Source organism: Bos taurus, chromosome 1, assembly GCF_002263795.3.
Source record: "Bos taurus isolate L1 Dominette 01449 registration number 42190680 breed Hereford chromosome 1, ARS-UCD2.0, whole genome shotgun sequence".
Classification (NCBI taxonomy): Eukaryota; Metazoa; Chordata; class Mammalia; order Artiodactyla; family Bovidae; genus Bos; species Bos taurus.
In genome coordinates this window covers 106,359,353-106,381,275 of record NC_037328.1, presented here as the reverse complement: position 1 = coordinate 106,381,275, position 21,923 = coordinate 106,359,353, and the positions used below count along the sequence as shown (strand labels likewise).

Here is a 21,923-nt window from a genome sequence, read left to right as displayed (position 1 = left end):
AGGAGGGGTAAGGACTTGCAAACGTGGAAGAAAGGTTAGATGTGAGGGGAGACTATCCGAGTGCAAGTTCTGTGCCTGTCATTTACCTTAAATACAGAGCAATGGTACCCGTTCTTGTTGGGCCCTCCTTTGACTTTATAAGACCCATGAGTTGCCTCTTCCCATGGGCACAGGGTCTGCCAAGGGACTGCCCACTCAAACTGCCTCTTGCCTCTCAGGGCCCATATTCCCATGCTTGCTTCTGTCACCACAGGCCACCTGTTTTGACTCCTTAAAGGATCTGTCCTGTATTAACTACACATGGGATCTGATAGAGACTGTGAGAGGGTTCTAATGGCTTACACAAAATCCAGAGGAGTTGGCTTAAGATAAATTCCCAGTGGATATAAAGAACACCAAAGATGGGGTTCTGCTACATTTTACATTCACCCTTCCAGCCTCAAAGCTGGCCCCCTTCCAATGCCTCTCTCTCCCACTCCATATCCTGAAGTAACTGCCTATCAGACCCCAAGAGAAGAGAGCTTTATCCCCAACCTCACAGTCAGAAATACTGTTATAAACAGCTCAACTCTGGCTGCTCTTCATCTGGCAAGTTGATTGGAACATGATAATGCCAAGATCACTTAAGCAAGAGCTGGGGGGATATTAAGGAGGGTGAAAGGGCAGTCCTCTCAGGGAAGGGCTCAAAGCACCCTCTACAAGTGAGCCAGAAAACCTCTGGTCCACTGGGGCTGGCCTCAGATTCCAGATCCCTGAGCCCCTTCTCCTTTTCACTCACGAGGTGTGGCAGATTGTGCTGTGCTTAGTCGCTCAGTCATGTCATACTCTTTGGGACCCCATGGACGTAGCCCGCCAGGCTCCTCTGTCCATGGGATTCTCCAGGCAAGAATACTGGAGTGGGCTGCCATGCCTTCCTCCTAGGGATCTTCCCAACCCAGGGATTGAACCCAGGTCTCCTGCACTATAGGCAGATTCTCTATCATCTGAGCCACCAGGGAAGCAGATTATTGGACACAACTATCCCTTCCCCATCCTGTAAAAGAACAAAATATTCCTGGCTGCCAAAACATGACTTATACTATTTCCAGTGAGACTAAATCCCCCCATCTCTAGCCACCAGTGACACTTAGCCTTGGCAAGAGATTTGCTTTGGTCAGTGGATATAGATGCCAGCGTTTCCACCAGCTCTTTTTCCCTTCCCTTGATAAGGATGACATGCTCCAGACAAGGGCTGTCCTTCAACCGGACCCTGAGGTGAGAAGACACACACAGTAACCAGTGGCATGGCAAGGTAACCAGTGGCGTGCGGTATGAATGAAAAGAACACACGGTTGTTAACGACTTCTGGGATCTGTTCTTGCAGGATAATCTGGCAGAAGTTAACATGCTTGGGTCCCACATTCAATGCTTATGGGGCAAGCAAAGTAAATGAGCGACACAGAGAGTATGTAAGACCACGGGGATGGCAGGGCTGTGGATGGTAGAAGAGAAGCAGCCTGAGGTTAGGCTCCAGTATTGAACTTTGTTGTCAGTTAAAATAAAAAGTGCTGCTGATGTGGTTAAACATCAGAGGCCAAGATTTTAATAATACAGCTGACTAATATTACTTGGAAACAAACATGAAGTTAAAAACAAAAAAAAATGACCCAACCTCTTAATGTTTTTCATAATCATTTAATTCTTTAGAGATTTCTTAAGCACCAATCTGTAGTTGAAAAGGAAAAATCTTCTAAAACTTGGCAACTATTTACATTTTACTTCTTTTTTTAGTCTTAAAAGTGAAGGGACACTTTTATTTCACAAGTTCTCTTTAAAACTTCTTTGAGTTAGCTTCCCAAACACGAATATAAACAATGCAAATTCAATCAAATCTAATCCTACCACACACACACACACACAAAACCCACCACCTGTGTCTTAAGTGATTCCCGGATGGGTGGGAATTAGCAAGGGCATGGATTGATTCCACAGAATATTTAATTTATTTTATGATTTTATTGTGATTGGATCAGGTCTGAGATGAAGGAAATGGAAACAGCCTTGTTATAAGGAATCACACGTTATAACACTTCTAATTCAAATTAAGCTTTTTTACAGGAAAATTACAAATGTATGAGTGTTCTAAGAGCTGACTATATACTTTCAAGTTCATATTTTCTCCCAACAGGTTTGATCTTTTGCCATCATGTAATCCAGAGTAAGAGTCACTTGTCCCATACCAGGCATAATGGGAAGCTGCACAGCCCCAAGAATATGGGGGCAAGGAGTGCTCTTCTTGGACCAACTAGTAGGTCAAAGGTGACCTACGTCACCACTCCTATGAACAGTGCATTTCTCTACAACATGGAAATGAGACTTGACTTTAGACCACGTAGTAGGTCTTTCCTCTTGATGTGAAACTAGTAACAACAGCAACAGTGTTTTTTTCTTTATTCTTTTTTATTCTCAAACTGATTGTTAATGAAAAAAACATAGAACAGTTAACTGCAACTCAAATATTAGTCTTCTCTTTCCAACTCAAGCACTGAAATACAATACTCCTTTCCATGATATTCTGGCTATCATGTTCGTTCGTTCTTTTTGGGCTTCAGAGTCCTTTCTAAAAGGAAACATGCTACCTGGCATTCTATATTACTCCAAATTTCCAGGCAGAAAAATGAGACAAATGAAGTGACATCTAAAAATACCACGGATTATGTTTTTTAAAAACAAGACAATAATTTTGATCTTCTTGCTTTAATTCTTCTCTATATTACCACGATGAAATATTTATCAAAGTCCAAGAGATTATTGATATACAATAATGACTACACATTAATGGAGCTATTCATCATAAATTCATCACTGAAGTAACTGGAAAAAAAGTTTATTCTGTTTATGCAGTATTGAAACAACCAAAACATTCAAACATCCATAAAGTGTAAAACTCTAAGTATTATTAAATAATAATTAATAACTCTTTAATACTGCAACATCTTGAAATATCTTCCAAATGACCAAAAACAGATTAAACTTTGTTCAGAAATAACTTCAGTTTCTTTTACACAGAACTGTATATTTAAAGAAACTAGTAATCCATGTAAGATATACACAAAACCCTGAACTGACTAGATGCCTCAATGAATAATACTCCACACTGTTTTGTTGTTATGATAAATGAGCTTATAACTCAATGAAACCCATTTAAGAAGCTCTAGACTATAGAATGATATGTTCAAACTGTTTGGTCCTATTAGTTTCATTAAAAAAACCATCCCATTCTTTTATAAGATTTTAATTCCTCTGAATATCACCTTTAACAGGCTTGACTTGATTGTTGTCATAATAAACCACAGTCCAAGTGCAACCCTCCAGTCTCCAGTCTATAGGCTCTACATGAGTTTCAGCTTTGCGTAAGCCACACAGTGACCTTCTCATGGGTTTTTCATTGGCGATTTCATAGTCTAACAATAACACTTTCCACAAAGTATCCCTCCCTTCTCTAGGCTTTGGGTAGAATGTCAAATTAATAATGACATGTGGTGTTCCTTAGCATAACCTGCCAAAATGTGATGATTTCCTTGGAAGAAAAGCCATGGGCTGCAATCACACGTCTGAGCTGACAGACATCCAAATGGATCCTATATAAAAAGAAAAGGTTGGTGTCTTCTGGAATATGAATGTCCACTTTTAATAAATTCAAACAGATCCCAACATAAACATCTTCAAACTTGATGGGTTTTACGTGACTCATCATTTCATAGATTCTCGGCACCAAATCTCTGGACATTATATAACCCAACCCACTGCAGTAAGGCGGGAACACCTTGAAGGGATATTCCTGGTATGAAATATGGGTTTTTTGGTAAAATCCTCTGTAGGAATAATTATCAATTAAAGGATAACCTGTGAAAAACTTCTCTGAGTGGTTTAAATTTAAAAGATACTTCACTAAATTGCCAGTATTGATGAAAACATCAGTGTCTGTCTTCATGATATACCTGGCGTTGGGGCAAAACTCAGTTACCCACCTAAATGCCATAATGGTTTTCAGGGTCAGATTATTGTATGTATCTAAAAATCCTGTCGTATTATGTCCCCATAAAGGAGGTGTTCATCCTCTAAGGATAATGCTAACATTTTGTCTTCCTTTTCAGCCTGTTGGCCTAATAAGAAAAATGTAAGAACTTCATATCCCCACCAAGACTTCTTTTCACCCCAAGTAACTCTAATGGCCTGCCTGGCTTTCACATCTGAGGGGTGTGAGGTCACCAGGATGACAAGAAATGGGTTTTGATGAGAGCAATTTGAATGCTCTCGAAGTGTGAAGCGGAAGTCTTGTCTGTAAATGGGCTCATACTCATAGAAGTACATCCAGTTCACACGTTCCACCACATTGTAGTGCGGCAGACTGAGGTACCACATCACCAGGAAACTCAGCAGCGATAGCAGCAGAAGGCTCCATTTCAGGGATCTGAGTGACATCCTAGCTGGAAGGGTGGTCAGGAGTGCCGGGGCCATTCACAGCAGCTCAGAAGCATGCAAGCCTTGGGTTCTGGAAGATTTATCAAAGGCCTGCTTAGTATGCCATCACCTGAAACACATTTCCAAATGATACCTGATCACCTCCTTAAAAGAAAAAGAACTGGGAAAACAAATGCATCAAAGCAAAATCAAATACGCTGACCTGAGTCTACTTAATTTCATTTAACTATAAGCAAATGGATACCCACAACCAAAAGTATATTTCAGCATTTTATATCAAGACCAATGTTAAAAACATATTCTTAATTATTTGAAAATTAATACTTCCTGCTTGACACAAATAACTATTGAAATAATTCTTTACTTCTTTTTCATAATAGTAGAGAAGCAATTTATTTTTACTGTAGATTTATTTTGTAACTCCACTCCCCCATTACTCATCTCTTTCTGTCCCTCTGGATATCCAGGATAAAATCATTACTGCAAAGAAATATCAGCAACAAAACCATTAACGTGAAGAGATATTATCAGCGACATGTCTTAACACACCAAGGGTTTTTCTCAGCTGTGGGATCTGATGTGATTCTAGCAAATCTAGAGTAAGAAAAGGGCTACAATTATTCTTGGTGACCTGCTTGATACGGGATGAGATAAAAGTGGAGATAGTTCCTCTGAAAGGCAAGTCTTCTAAACATAAACAGAATAACCATCTCTGGAGTTTTTTAATGTACAAGACTATAAAATAGCTTTTTCTTGCCTCAAATACCACCCCAGTCCCCTTTCTAACTCACTTGCTAAACTCAATGATCAATCTGGACAACAAGTGCTTAAATTAAAGGTCTGTCTGTAGTATGAGTTTTCATGTGTTTCCCATTCTAATCTGTTCAGAAATCCTGCATAGGATGGGATGGAATCTCTTAGAACTCTAACACAGAAATTCCATCTGAGACAAGAAAGCAGAGCTAGGAGACATGGTGCATTCACAGTCTCAAGCTCAGCTCTGTTTTGGATCTCAAGGATGAAGTTGGTTTACAATTCGGGACCCCACAGGGCTTTCCTGGTGCCAAGATCATGGGCCTCAGTCCAAAGGCATTCATGCACTGTTATTAGACCTTCTACATCCACAGACTGCACCAGGCACTAAGGAGGCCAAAGGAAGAAGGAATGGGAGGAGAACAGACTCCAAGACAACACATAAACATGCCACAATAATGTAGTACAAACTGTTTACGTCAAGGGCCAAGGGCCTTCAGAATAAGACAGATCAACCAACACAAAGGGCAGGCGGAGGAAGCTTCTTGATGATGACCTTTCACCTACAGTTATCTGGGGGAAGGGCTCCTGGGAACCCAGAATTTGCTGTGGAGGGCATACATTAATGTCATTACTTAGAAAGACTGGTTTACCAAGGGTTCTACCCTTGGGTTTATCTTAGGTCTTTGGACACACAGTTCTTCTGTCTGTTTAAAGTGAAAGTGCAAGTTGCTCAGTTGTGTCCAACTCTGCAACTCCATGGACTATACAGCCCATGGAATTCTCCAGGCCAGAATACTGGAGTGGGTAGCCTTTCCCTTCTCCAGGGCATCTTCCCAACCCAGGGATTGAACCCAGGTCTCTAGCATTGCAGCCAGATTGTTTACCAGCTGAGCCACAAGGGAAGCCCAAGAATACCGGAAGGAGCAGCCTATCCCTTCTCCAGAGGATCTTCCTGACCCAGGAATCAAACCGGGATCTCCTGCATTGCAGGTGGATTCTTTATCAACTGAGCTATCAGGGAAGCCCCTCTTCAGTCTCTTAATACATATAAAAATGACAGGATCTCAAGACTCCTTCTCCTTTCCATCTGGCCATATCTTAGCTGCCCTGACTACTTATGGCCAATAATCTTTCCTATCTCTAATGTTTTTTATATTTTAAGTCACATAGTACAGTGGAATGCTTCGGCACACTCTCTAGTTTGGTTTAATGTTTGTTTATGTGTCTTGACTTTCTACTTATATCCTATGACCTTATTGGCAAAGAATGCTTTTCTTTTGACAAGCGTCAAAATAGTTGCTTAAAACTCAACATGAAAAAAAAACTAAGATTGTGGCAACCGGTCCCATCACTTCACAGTAAATAGAAAGGGAAAAAGCAAAATCAGTGACAGATTTTATTTTCTTGGGGTCCAAAATCACTGCGGATGGTGACTGAAGCCATGAAATTAAAAAACGCTTGCTCCTTGGAGGGAAAACTGTAACAAACCTAGACACCATATTAAAAAGTAGAGATACCACTTTGCCAACAAAGGTCTGTATAGTCAAAGCTATGGTTTTTCCAGTAGTCATGTACGGATATAAGATTTGGCCCATAAAAAAGGCTGAGTGCTGAAGAACTGATGCTTTTGAATTATGGGGGCTGGAGAAGACTCTTCAGAGTTCCCTGGACTGCAAAGAGATCAGGCCAGTCCATCTCAAAGGAAATCAACCCTGAATATTCACTGGAAGGACTGATGCTGAAGCTGAAGCTCCAATACTTTGGCCACCTGATGCAAAAAGCTGACTCATTGGGAAAGACCCTTATGCTGAGAAAATTTGAAGGCAAAAGGAAAGAGGGCGGTAGAGGATGAAATGGTTAGACAGCATTACCGACTCAATGGACATGAATTTGAGCAAAGTCTGGAAGATAATGAAGGAAGGGAGAGGAGCCTGGTGTGCTGCAGTCCATGAGCAAAGAGTCAGACATGAGTTAACAACTGAACAAGACAGAGACGGACCTACAGTAGAAGTGCAATGAACAATGACTTGTTTGATACGACATTTCTATTTGTATAAGGATAAAATATAGGTCTGCCCATCTGACCCCCGTCCTTCCTTCTCCCCATTAATAGTCTTACCCAGCCAGTTCCCAGAGAAACCTGAAACAGAACAGACCTTGAATGAGAATTATGGAAGAAATTAGTATCTTCTTGCTCTTTTCCCCCACCTGCCCACTAGACACAGCATAACCCTAGGGGGCGAGCACCATCTAATCTCAGCCACTGATGCCTGTACATTAATTACAACAGTTATCAAATGGCAATTTTACATCTCATCCTAATGAATCAACACATTATAACAAATTACGGACAAATAGAAGGATCCTGAGTAATGCACACACAGCAATGGAGACCCAGATACTCTTCCGTAATGGGAAGAATTCAAAACAGCAAATATTACTATAAAAGTTATCCTATATGCATTCTACAAGCCATAGTTCACAAATGTGAAATTGTGTCTGTGTTATTACGTCTATTGCTTATGGGCCTATGAACAAAATAGCAGAAAAAAGAAAAGGAATGGTCTAATCCAAAGGTGGGGGGAAGGTCTTTCAGGACTGGCTGGAACAGACTTCAGGTTACCCACAACACAGATGGCTCCAAAGGTGAAGACTAGAGTCCAAACCCAGCTCCATTCTTTACCAATCAGGGCAAGCTTGGGGCATGTTATTTCTCTCTAGAAGCCCCAGTTTCTTCATCTCTGCACTGAAGATCTCAATACGGTGTGAATTAGTGACAGTGTGTGCAAAGCACTGGCCAGTGTCAGGTACACAACAAACAGAGGCTGTTATCACGAGCCATATTCCACCCTTGGCATCTGTTTCTTCCTGTTTATGTTCATTAAATTGATTTTTATTGTTGAAAGGGATTGTCCTAAAGAAATTACCTTGATGAATTCTTCTTAACTTGAAGAAATGTATGTTTCAAAGCCATAAACAGATTTCTATTTCTTACCTTCTTTCTTGATTTTTCTCTTCCGAGTGAAAGACCTTCAATTTCACCAACTGAGCATTTGATAGCAAGTAGCAGTCAAAATAATGCTTGCAATTTCTGTAAGATATACAAGAAGCGTAACAAGCATTTACTTATAGGTCAGGGGATCAGAGGTCAGAGAGGGAAAGGGAACCCCCTTCCCTATTCCAATTTGTTTGTAAAGTGAAACATGTGCTGAAAAAATAGTTAAAGAAAACCCTACCAGTTCACAGAATTCAGAAAGTTCATGGATTCATCATGAAGGGCACTTGGTATTCAAGACGCAAACCCTCTAAGTCCTCACGTCAGCTGGTGTCCCATGTCATCCTACCACAGTTCCACGTGCCCTGATAAAGAACTCAGGGTCACTAAAAGAAGTGAAACACAAAACTTCTAAGAGACATTTTGCTTGTATCCTCTCTTTAATTCTTTTTCCCACACGTACATATAAGGTAACCCAGACATGAGACTGTCAACTTCTTCCCAATCCACTCTTTCCCGCTTTGAACCTCCGATTCTGCTCACAAATACCCAAGACACATTAGTAAACTGAAAACTATACAGCACATCTCACTTCTTGCCACGATTCAGGATGTGCAATGTACCTTGATTTTCATCAGTCAAGTTTAAAAAGCAGAACAGAATGTGAAAAACAGGAAGGTACTGATATATGTATCACTCCTTATACCAAAAACACTCCAAATGGGTTAAAGATTCTAAATGGGAGAGAAATAAACTGGTAAGAGCATGAAAAGAAAATATGAGTGAACATTCTAATAATTTTGAAGTGGGGAAGAACTTTCAGTTATCCCATGTAAGGAAACAACCCAGAACTCATAAAGGAAATTTTGATCAAATAAAAATTTCAAAAAATTCTTGAACAAGGTTGAAAACCAAAAATACAAAAAACAGTAACATAATAAAAAGCACAAAGTTGAAAGATTAAAAAAAAAAACAGGATATTTATAATAAAGAATTTATAAGCCAAATTAAGAAAAAGGTCCACATAACTTAATAAGCAATGGATAAATGCAAAAAGAGAATAAATGGCCAAAAGGAAAATTTTCAAAATAATTACAAAAGATCAATAAAACAAGATACTCAAACTCACTCAGTAAGATATTCAAATGATAATAAGCAGAGATATTGATAAAAATCTCAAACTGGAAACTTAAAGGGAAAAAATGACAATACTCAGTTTGTGTGAGGAACAGAGACATTCTTGGACACTTTCTGGAGAGAAAAATTAAATATGTATAAAAAACGTGATGTGTATGCTCTTTGACTAATATCACTGCAAACAATTTATCTTAAAGACATTTTCAGGCAACTGTGCATACTTTATAAAATAAAAATAATTTTAAAGCCTCACAATAGGGAATTGATTAAATAAAATTATGACACATCCATACAACAGTATGTGCATGCTATGTTGCTTCAATTGTGTCCAACTCTTTGCGACTCTATGGACTGTAGCCTGCCAGGCTCCTCTGTCCATGAGATTCTCCAGGTAAGAATACTGGCATGGGTTGCCATGCCCTCCTCCAGATCATCTCGACCCTATACATGTGTTCAATGCTATATACAATGATGTTCATTTATATTGCCTTGATAATTACTAAGTGAGAAATGCAGTAGCAAAACTGTATATATAGTATGATTACTTTTGAAAGATGAAAAGGCCAGTCTCTATAAATCCATATAGCTACACATGCAGAGGAAGATGTGTTCTAGAAGGATGTGTTCCAATATGTCAACAGTTTCAATTCTGTGGGATTTCTGGAAAGACTTCTTTCTTTCCTCTTTTTTTCTTATCATCTGAATTTCCACACTATTTGTGCATTGTCTTTGTAAATAGATAAAAACAAAGTAAAAAAATTGGACTTCATGCTTGCATGTCTCAAAGTTCTACTGATGATAGTAACCCTAAGTTGGCAGTTAGGACCCCTAATTTCATCTTATCCCAGCTGCTCTTCTCCCAAGGTGTGAGCAAGTACAATTCATGGTATTTCTAGTAGGTATTATTCTCTTTTATCTTAGTAAATATGATATCAATACAGTAAGCGATGCTTTTAAAATCCATTCAAAACACAGTAATTCTAATATAACTCTAATAGGATATATATTGGGCTTCCCTGGTAACTCAGATGGTAAAGAATTCGCCTGCAATGCAGGAGACTTGGGTTCGATCCCTGAGTTGGGAAGATCCCCTGGAGAAGCGAATGGAAACCCACTCCAGTATTCTTGCCTGGAGAATTCCATGGACAGAGGAGCCTGGTGGGCTACAGTCCATGAAGTCTCAAAAAATCAGACACAACTGAGCAACTAACACTTTTCACTTTCAGGAGGTATATTAGCTAATAATAATAGCATTATATATACACACAAAACAGTTTATAAAGTGTTATTATTATTATTATTATATATCAACAAATATTATTAGTTACTCCCAATAACCCTATACTGTGGACCAACTGGCTTTATTGTACATAATTTACAGGTGAATGTTAGAGAGTTCAGGTGAAATGAAGATGAAATAACAACATTTTGAAACAGATCAGGACTTATAAAGTGCACAAACTCTAGCTAAAAGAAGTATCAAGGGAATGTATTTTAGTATGAAGAAAAATGAACTCAGGAGGAAGGAAAGGAATGCAAGAAACAAAGGTAAATAAAGAGATTATTGAAAGATAATGAAAACTAACAAATACACACAGTAAAAGAACACAAAAAGTACTTTTTGGTGTGGTTAAAAAGTGAATCCAAAATACTATATAAAAATGACATGGTTGCTGCAAAGAGAGTTTCACTTAATGCATATTAACCTTCAGAGTGACCACTGAAAGAACAGATACGGAACATATACATTTCCACACAGATTAAGAAATAAAAGAAACAAAGCAAGCTAATAGTTCAACAGAGGATAGGAAGAAGAGGCGGGGGGAAAAGCAGAGAAAATGCATGGCAAATGGAAAAGCACAAGAGAAAATGGCAAAACTAAATTCAAATGTATCATCAGAGTAAATATAAATGTCAACTCACTTACTGAAAAACAGAGACTCTCAGATTGGCTTAAAATTCTGCTGTATACTGCTTATAAGACACATGCCTAAAACAAAACAACACAAAAATTTAAAAATTAGGAAATTTTTTTAAAATCAGGAAAATGTCCATCAGAAATCTGCTGTGGTTATTTATTAACATCATGTTTTTTTTTTTAATTTCTTTTTCAAAAAATTTTATTTTATTTAACTTTACAATATTGTATTGGTTTTGCCATATATCAAAATGAATCTGCCACAGGTATACATGTGTTCCCCATCCTGAACCCTCTTCCCTCCTCCCTCCCCATACCATCCCTCTGTGTCGTCCCAGTGCACCAGCCCCAAGCATCCAGTATCGTGCATCGAACCTGGACTGGCGACTCGTTTCATATATGATATTATACATATTTCAATGCCATTCTCCCAAATCATCCCATCCTCTCCCTCTCCTACAGAGTCCAAAACAGAGTGAAGTAAGCCAGAAAGAAAAACACCAATACAGTATACTAATGCATATATATGGAATTTAGAAAGATGGTAACAATACCCCTGTATACGAGACAGCAAAAGAGACACTGATGTATAGAACATCATGTATTTTAAATGAGCAGCATTTAAAAGGGACAAGACAGGCTTCCCCGGTGGCTCAGTGATAAAGAATCTGCCTGCCAATGCAGGGGACATGAGTTCCACCCCTGGTCCAGGAAGACCCCACAAGCCTCAGAGTAACTAAACCTGTGAGCCACTACTGAGTCTGTGCTCCAAAACCATGGGAGCCACAACTGCTGAGCCCAGGTACTGCAACTACTGAAGCCCTCAAGCCTAGAGCTTGTGCTTTACACGAGAAGCCCCCAAAATGAGAAGCCCGCACACTGCAACTGGAGAGCAGCCCACTCACCACAACTAGAGAAAAACCCACACACCAACAAAGCACACCCAAAAACAAATTTTAAAAATAAATAAATTTAAAAAAGAGACAAGGAGATTTTGTTGCTAATAAAAGGAACCATCCAAAAAGATAATTTAACAATCATGAAGCTACATAAAGATAGAAACATAGGCTCAAAATATATAAAGTAAATCCTGAAAAGTGTGAGTACAAATGGAAAAATCTATAATCCTAATAGGAAATTTTTAACAAATCTCTCTAAATGGCTAATAGATCAAGCAGACAAAAAATAGGGATATGAGTGTTTCAAATAACATTATTAAAATTACTAATAGTCTTGATTTAGGACTTTTCATTCAATTAAAAAGAATAGGAATATTCTTTTCAAGACCACATGAAAACATTAATTAAAAAACTGATCATATTAGGTTACATAAGCTGTCTCTAAAATTTGAAATTCAATTTAACACAGGCCCCAGTCTGATCATAGTATTATTTTCATATATATATATATATAGAAATATATATATAATGTATAATATATACAATATAATACAATGTATAATATATATACAATATATGTTCTATAAAATATATTATATTTTACATATTATATAAAATATATTATATTATACAATATATCCAGGACATGGAAGCAACCTAGATGTCCATCAGCAGATGAATGGATAAGAAAGCTGTGGTACACATACACAATGGAGTATTACTCAGCCATTAAAAAGAATACATTTGAATCAGTTCTAATGAGGTGGATGAAACTGGAGCCTATTATACAGAGTGAAGTAAGCCAGAAGGACAAACACCAATACAGTATACTAACGCATATATATGGAATTTAGAAAGATGGTAACGATAACCCTGTATACGAGACAGCAAAAGAGACACTGATGTATAGAACAGGCTTATGGACTCTGTGGGAGAGGGAGAGGGTGGGATGATTTGGGAGAATGGCATTGAAACATGTATAATATCATATATGAAACGAATCGCCAGTCCAAGTCTGATGCATGATACTGGTTGCTTGGGACTGGTGCACTGGGAAGACCCAGAGGGATGGTACAGGAAGGGAAGAGGGAGGGGGGTTCAGGATGGGGAACATGTGTATATCTGTGGCAGATTCATGTTGATGTATGGCAAAACCAATACAATATTGTAAAGTAATTAACCTCCAACTAAAATAAATAAATTTATGTTAAAAAAAAAAACATAACTTGAAAAACACAAACAAAAAAAGAAACCTGTCTGGAAGCTCAAAACTCTCACAAACCCAACCTTCGTTTAATCCATAAACTTAAACAGAACACCACAGTGGTAATTACAAAATACCTGCAACTGAATGCCAGCAATTTCAATTTCAAGGAGGCAGCATTAACACCAACCCTTTCCTTAAAATCTACTGGGGAGAAGACAAGTAAATTATGATTGTTGTTTTGCTTTCAAAGAGTGATCTATGGTTCAGGAGAGGCAGACAGCTTCAAGTAAAAAGGAAAAGCTCTTCTTATAGAAAAATGACAATTATGAATGTAGGTAGAATGACAGAATAAGAAAATTATGTTGCAGTATTTCATGAAATTACTGATTAAGGCAATGATTATCAATCAGTGTTTTAATTATCAAACAAAAGATTGATGGAGATTTAGACATTGTATGATACCAAAGTAATACAACAAAGATTACTTCTTACTTGTAAGGACTGAAAAAAGATAAAATTCACAATGGAGTAATCAAACTGCTACCACTGTCATTCAATCATTAATCTCATTATTATAAATAATGAAACACATATCGTGTGTTTCCCAATGAGATACAATGAAGTGTACATCCTAGACACAATGTTTAACAGGAATCTAATCACATTTTATATGAAATACACAAGACAGAAGAAAAAGCTAAGAACTCCACAAGGAAACACTCAAACAAACCCAGGAGTATTCTGTGATAACTAGCATGGTGTCTGCAGCTAGTCAATCCCATAAAACAAGGAATGACTCTGGAGTAAAGATTAAGGGAATGTACACAATCGCAATGTATGATCTCAGATTGGATCTTGGAGAAATTGAAGACGATTAAGATATTAGATGATGCAAAAAGGATTACTGATTTTGTTAGGTGTGATAATGTCAGGCGCAGCAGCGGAGAGGAGCTACCCCAAGTCCAAGGTCAGGGGCGGCAGCTGAGAGTGCCAGGCTGCGACAGCGCAGGAGCAGCTGAAAGGAGCTACCCCACGTCCAAGGCCAGGGTCGGCGGCCGGGAGGAGCTACCCCACGTCCAAGGAGCAGTGGCCACCCGGGCACAGGAGGTCCTAGAGGAGCTATTCCACGTTCAAGGGCAGGAGGGGTGGTGGTGAGGAGATACCCCTCATCCAAGGTAAGGAGCAGTGGCTGCGCTTTGCTGGAGCAGCCGTGAAGAGATATCCCATGCCCAAGGTAAGAGAAACCCAAGTAAGACGGCAGGTATTGCAAGAGGGCATCAGAGGGCAGACACACTGAAACCATAATCACAGAAAACTAGTCCATCTAATCACACTAGGACCACAGCCTTGTCTAACTCAATGAAACTAAGCCATGCCCGTGGGGCAACCCAAGATGGACGGGTCACGGTGGAGAGGTCTGACAGAATGTGGTCCACTGGAGAAGGGAATGGCAAACCACTTCAGTATTCTTGCCTTGAGAACCCCATGAATAGTATGAAAGGCAAAATAATAGGATACTGAAAGAGGAACTCCCCAGACAGTAGGTGCCCAATATGCTACTGGAGATCAGTGGAGAAATAACTCCAGAAAGAATGAAGGGATGGAGCCAAAGCAAAAACAATACCCAGCTGTGGATGTGACTGGTGATAGAAGCAAGGTCTGATGCTGTAAAGAGCAATATTGCATAGGAACCTAGAATGTCAGGTCCATGAATCAAGGCAAATTGGAAGTGGTCAAACAAGAGACAGCAAGAGTGAATGTCGACATTCTAGGAATCAGCGAACTGAAATGGACTGGAATGGGTGAATTGAACTCAGATGACCATTATATCTACTACTGTGGGCAGGAATCCCTCAGAAGAAATGGAGTAGCCATCATGGTCAAAAAAGAGTCCAAAATGCAGTACTTGGATGGAATCTCAAAAACGACAGAATGATCTCTGTTTGTTTCCAAGGCAAACCATTCAATATCACAGTAATCCAAGTCTATGCCCCAACCAGTAATGCTGAAGAAGCTGAAGTTGAACAGTTCTATGAAGAACTCCAAGACCTTTTAGAACTAACACCCAAAAAAGATGTCTTTTTCATTATAGGGGACTGGAATGCAAAAGTAGGAAGTCAAGAAACACCTGGAGTAACAGGCAAATTTGGCCTTGGACTATGGAATGAAGCAGGGCAAAGACTAATAGAGTTTTGCCAAGAAAATGCACTGGTCATAGCAAACACCCTCTTCCAACAACACAAGAGAAGACGCTACACATGGACATCACCAGAGGGTCAACACCGAAATTAGATTGATTATATTCTTTGCAGCCAAAGATGGAGAAGCTCTATACAGTCAACCAAAACAAGACCAGGAGCTGACTGTGGCTCAGACCATGAACTCCTTATTGCCAAATTCAGACTTACATTGAAGAAAGTGGGGAAAACCACAGGACCATTCAGGTATGACCTAAATCAAATCCCTTATGATTATACAGTGGAAGTGAGAAATAGATTTAAGGGACTAGATATGATAGATAGAGTGCCTGATGAACTATGGACAGAGGTTCGTGACATTGTACAGGAGACAGGGATCAAGACCACCCCCATGGAAAAGAAATACAAAAAAGCAAAATGGCTGTCTGGGGAGACCTTACAAATAGCTGTGAAAAGAAGCGAAGCGAAAAGCAAAGGAGAAAAGGAAAGATATAAGCATCTGAATGCAGAGTTCCAAAGAATAGCAAGAAGAGATAAGAAAGCCTTCCTCAGCGATTAATGCAAAGAAATAGAGGAAAACAATAGAATGGGAAAGACTAGAGATCTCTTCAAGAAAATTAGAGATACCAAGGGAACATTTCATGCAAAGATGAGCTCGATAAAGGACAGAAATGGTATGGACCTAACAGAAGCAGAAGATATTAAGAAGAGATGGCAAGAATACACAGAAGAAGAGTACAAAAAAGATCTTCAAGACCAAGATAATCATAATGGTGTGATCACTGACCTAGAGCCAGACATCCTGGAATGTGAAGTCAAGTGGGCCTTAGAAAGCATCACTACGAACAAAGCTAGTGGAGGTGATGGAATTCTAGTTGAGCTATTTCAAATCCTGAAAGATGATACTGTGAAAGTGCTGCACTCAATATGCCAGCAAATTTGGAAAACTCAGCAGTGGCCACAGGACTGGAAGAGGTCAGTTTTCATTCCAATCCCAAAGAAAGGCAATGCCAAAGAATGCTCAAACTACTGCACAATTGCACTCATCTCACATGCTAGTAAAGTAATGCTCAAAATTCTCCAAGCTAGGCGTCCGCAATACATGAACTGTGAACTTCCTGATGTTCAAGCTGGTCTAAGCAAAGGCAGAGGAACCAGAGATCAAATTGCCAAAATCCGCTGGATCATGGAAAAAGCAAGAGAGGTCCAGAAAAACATCTATTTCTGCTTTATTGACTATGCCAAAGCCTTTTACTGTGTGGATCACAATAAACTGTGGAAAATTCTTCAAGAGATGGGAATACCAGACCACCTGATCTGCCTCTTGAGAAACCTATATGCAGGTTGGGAAGCACCAGTTAGAGCTGGACATGTGCCGGGAGCCAGCATGGCAGTTCCCACCCGTGACAAGGTCATGTGGGAGAGGCCTGATGGGCAAGACGAGTCAGGACTTGAGGGGGCCCCCTGGACCTGTCTGAGCATCTACCCCAAACCAGAATCTGTCTGTTTTACTATTTTACGACTTTCATCAACTCCTCTAATATTAATGGGGGCTATCCCTGACCACCTTTCTCTGAAGGAAATCAACTTAGAACTCTAGTTAATAAGTCTCCTGGGTTCAATAGGTGTGTTCCAATTCAAATCCCTCGGAGAGCTTTCTAACTTGCCTGACAGGTTTCCAGACTCTTACAGCTACGCATGTGATTGTTCAGCCTCCCAACCACGAGAGGCACAGGAAGCTTAAGATATTCTAACAATGCAGAGCTTCTTGGAGAGTTAAAATTACTAGAATAGAACTAGTAGAGGATTTCTTTGTTGAGCTAATGCTTGCTGCCAAGTTTCCGTATCCCTTACCCACTATGTCCTTGGGAGTGTATTGATTAATATAGTTGGTATATAGAAATATAAGTAGTAGCTTTGATGTTAACAACCTTAAGACTCTTGAGTCAATAAATTCTTTCCTTGTTATCCCCCACTGCACCTTTTGCCCTATACGAATGCAACTCTATCTAGTGCTTTCAGAGAGTGGTACCAAACTTTAGAAAAATCACCTCTGGAGAAAATAAGTTTTTCTGGTTGACCAACTTTTATCAGAAGAAAAATGTTAACAGGCCTCCTGACCAGAGATGATGTAAATCACCTAAAGCCTTTGTATATGATAAGTTTGCAGAAAGAAAGCCTGGTTTTGATAAGGGTCAAGGACTGCTGACCTTGCATGACTCTACATCCCCTATTATCCCTGTATGTACAATTTAGGGTATAAAAGCTCCTTTTGAAAATAAAGCTACGGACCTTGCTCATCAGGCTTGGTCTCCCCGTGTTGTTCTTGTTTCCTTTTCTCTCCTATTCTTCTCTCTTCTTCCTTCAGGATGACTAATTGGAGCGTGGGGGCCCTCTGAGACCACTTACCGGACCTGGCTTCTAAGACCCACTCGAGAAGGTGCCTAAGGTGGGGCACCTTCAGCTATTTGAGAGGGCTCCCGTGGCCTCCGTGGTCAGTGCAAGTCCAGTGTCACGAGCTTTATTGGCTTTCCACGTAAACCAGTGAGATCAAGCCTCTTTCCCCTTTCCCTCCCCTTTGCTATCCTTTTGCCGACACAGTTCTCCTGAGGGAACCCCTGGATCCAACTGGGGCTGGACCCTGGTAGACATGGAACAACAGACTGGTTCCAAGTAGGAAAAGGAGTACGGCAAGGCTGTATATTGTCACCCTGCTTATTTAACTTCTATGCAGAGTACATCATGAGAAACGCTGGGCTGGAAGAGCAACAAGCTGGAATCAAGATTGCTGGGAGAAATACCAATAACCTGAGATATGCAGATGACACCACCCTTATGGCAGAAAGTGAAGAGGAACTAAAAAGCCTCTTGATGAAAGTGAAAGAGGAGAGTAAAAAGTTGGCTTAAAGCTCAATATTCAGAAAACGAAGATCATGGCATCTGGTCCCATCACTTCATGGGAAATAGATGGGGAAACAGTGGAAACAGCGTCAGACTTTATTTTTTGGGGCTCCAAAATCACTGCAGATGGTGACTGCAGCCATGAAATTAAAAGACGCTTACTCCTTGGAAAGAAAGTTATGACCAACCTAGACAGCATATTCAAAAGCAGAGACATTACTTTGCCAACAAAGGTCCGTCTAGTCAAGGCTATGGTTTTTCCAGTGGTCATGTATGGATGTGAGAGTTGGACTGTGAAGAAGGCTGAGCACTGAAGAATGGATGCTTTTGCACTGTGGTGTTGGAGAAGACTCTTGAGAGTCCCTTGGACTGCAAAGAGATCCAACCAGTTCATTCTGAAGGAGATCAGCCCTGGGATTTCTTTGGAAGGAATGATGCTAAAGCTGAAACTCCAGTACTTTGGCCACCTCATATGAAGAATTGACTCATTGGGAAAGACTCTGATGCTGGGAGGACTGGGGGCAGGAGGAGAAGGGGACAACAAAGGATGAGATGCCTGGATGGCGTCACTGACTCTATGGACATGAGTCTGAGTGAACTCCGGGAGATGGTGATGGACAGGGAGGCCTGGTGTGCTGCGATTCATGAGGTTAGAAAGAATCGGACACGACTGAGCAACTGAACTGAACTGAATGTTAACTGAGAATCCACACAATGGAATACTATTATTCAGCTATAAAAAGAAAGTACTGACGCAGGCTATATAACATTTTATTTAAGATTTCAGAACATGGAGGTGGCTTCACTGGGGAATTCTACCAAACATATAAAGAAGAACTTAAGTCATCATATCACCCTGATACCAAAACCAGATGATACCAAAAAAGAGAATTACAGGCTGATATCCTGGATGAATACAGATGCAAAAATTCTCAACAAAAATTAGCAAATAAAATCCAAGAAAAAGATCATACAAGATAATCATATTGGATTTATACCCAAGTCACAAGGATGGCTCAATGTACGCAAATCAATCAATGTGATACACCACATCAACAAAAGAAAAGAGAAAACCACATAATCATTTCAACAGATGCAGAAAAAGCATCTGATAAAATTCGACATCCATTCATGACAAAAACTCTTTATCAAAGGGGGTGTTAAGGGAACACATCTCAATATAATAGAAACTGTTTATTACAAGCCCACAGTCAACATAATACTCAACAGTGAAAAGCTAAAGGCCATCTCTCACTAAAATCTTTAATAAGACAAGGATGCCCAGTCTCACCACTTCTATTCAACATAGTATTGGAAGTTTTACCCACAGCAGTCAGACAAGAAAAGGATACAAAAGGTATCCAGATTAGAAAAGTGAAAGTGAAGCCGCTCAGTCATGTCCGACTCTTTGCGACCCCATGGATGGTAGCCTAGCCGGCTCTACGGTCCATGGGATTTTCCAGGCAAGAATACTGGAGTGAGCTCCCATTTCCTTCTCCAGGGAATCTTCCCAACCCAGGGATTGAAACCAGATCTCCTGCATTGCAGACAGACGCTTTACTGTCTGAGCCACCAGGGAAGTCCCCAGATTAGAAGGGAAGAGGTAAAACTGTCATTATAGGCAGATGACATGATTCTATATATAGAAAACCCTAAAGACTCCACACAAAAACTACTAGATAAACAAACCCAGTAAAGTAACACAAAATTGCCATACGGAAAGCTGCTGCATTTCTTTACACTGGGCTTCCCTGGTGGCTCAGTTGGTAAAGGATCTGCCTGCAATGCGGGAGACCTGCATTTCTTCACGCTGACAGTGTAACTTTTAAAATCGCATCAAAAACAAACAAAAAAACTTTGACCAGGGAGGTTAAAGACTTACAGGTGGAGAATTATAAGACATTGATACATGAAACTGAGGCTGATTCAAAGAAATAAAGCCCATGCTTTTGGATGGGAAGAATTAATATTGTTAAAATGACCATACCCAAAGCAATCTACAGGACTCTTACCTCTGTTAAATTACACATGACATTTTTTACACAACTAGAACAAATAATCCTAAAATTTATATGGACTCACAGAAGACCCAGAATTACCAAAGCAATCCTGAGGAAAAAGATCAAAACTGGAGGCTTAACCCTCCCAGGCTTCAGGCAATATTACAAAGTGACAATATTCAAAACAACATGGTATTGGCACAAAAATAGATATATGAATCAATGGAACAGAATAGAGAGCCAGAAATAAATCCATAAGCCTACGGTTGTTGAATCTTTGACAAAGGAAAGCAAGAATAAAATATATTATGGAGGAAATAGTCTTTTCCAGCAAATTGTGTTGAGATAGCTGGAAAGCTGCATGTAAACCAAAGAGATTAGAACACTCCCTCACGTCATACACCAAAATAAAACTCAAAACAGCTTAAAGACTTAAATGTAAATGAAGTGAAAGTTGCTTAGTCATGACCAACTCTTTGCAACCCCATGGGTTGTAATCTATGGAATTCTCCAGGCCAGAATACTGGAGTGGGTAGCCTTTCCCTTCTCCAGGGGATCTTCCCAACCTAGGGATTGAACCCAGGTCTACCCACATTGCAGGTGGATTCTCTACCAGCTGAGCCACAAGGGAAGCCCAAGACATGACACAGTAAATCTCCTAAAAGAGAACACTGGCAACATATTCTCTAACATAAACTGTAGCAATATTTTCTTAGGTCTGTCTCCTAAGGCAATAGAAATAAAAACAAAAATAAATGAATGGGATCTAATTAAACTTACAAGTTTTTGCAAAGAAAAGAAACTGTAAACAAAATGCAAAAACAAACCCAAGACTGAGAAAGATATTTGCAAATGATGCAACTGACAAGGGCTTAATTTCCAAAATACACGAACTGCTCACACAACTCAATAACAAAAAAGGAAACCCAATCCAAAAATGGGCAGACCTAAATAGACATTTCTCTAATGAAAACACACAGATGGCCAATAGGCACGTGAAAAGATGTTCAATTTTGCTAATTATTAGAGAACTGCAAATGAAAACTACAGTTAGGTATCACTTCAACAGGTCATTAAAGTCTATATGTAACAAATGCTGAAGAGGTATAGAGAAAAGGGAACTCTCGATACTGTTGGTGGGAATACAAATTGGTACAGCCACTATAGAAAGCAGCATGCAAGTTCCTCACAAAACTAAAACTAGAGTTACAATATGATCCAGCAACTCTACTCCTTGGCATACACCCAGAAAAAACTCTAATTTGAAAAGATATGTGAAGCCCAGTGTTTATAACAGCACTATTTACAATAGCCAAGACATGGAAGCAAACTAAACGTCCACCAAAAGATGAATGAATTAAAAAAAAAAAAGTGGAAAATTTTCAGCTGTAAAGAAGAATAAAATAATGCTAACTACAGCAACCTGAATGGACCTACAGATTATCACA

The 21,923-nt window shown here is 39.6% G+C and overlaps 1 protein-coding gene across 1 annotated transcript in view; it reads right to left on the bottom strand.

Annotated features, from left to right (window-relative positions):
- Window positions 1-2,420: 2,420 nt before the first annotated feature.
- The window catches only part of B3GALNT1 (beta-1,3-N-acetylgalactosaminyltransferase 1), a 32,642-nt gene continuing 13,139 nt past the window's right edge, over window positions 2,421-21,923 (bottom strand). Inside the window, 4 exon segments of the mRNA NM_001076963.2 lie at window positions 2,421-4,055; window positions 4,058-4,534; window positions 8,216-8,311; window positions 11,280-11,342. Coding sequence (NP_001070431.1) covers window positions 3,506-4,055; window positions 4,058-4,500 — 993 coding nt within the window. The 5' untranslated portion in view covers window positions 4,501-4,534; window positions 8,216-8,311; window positions 11,280-11,342 and the 3' untranslated portion in view covers window positions 2,421-3,505.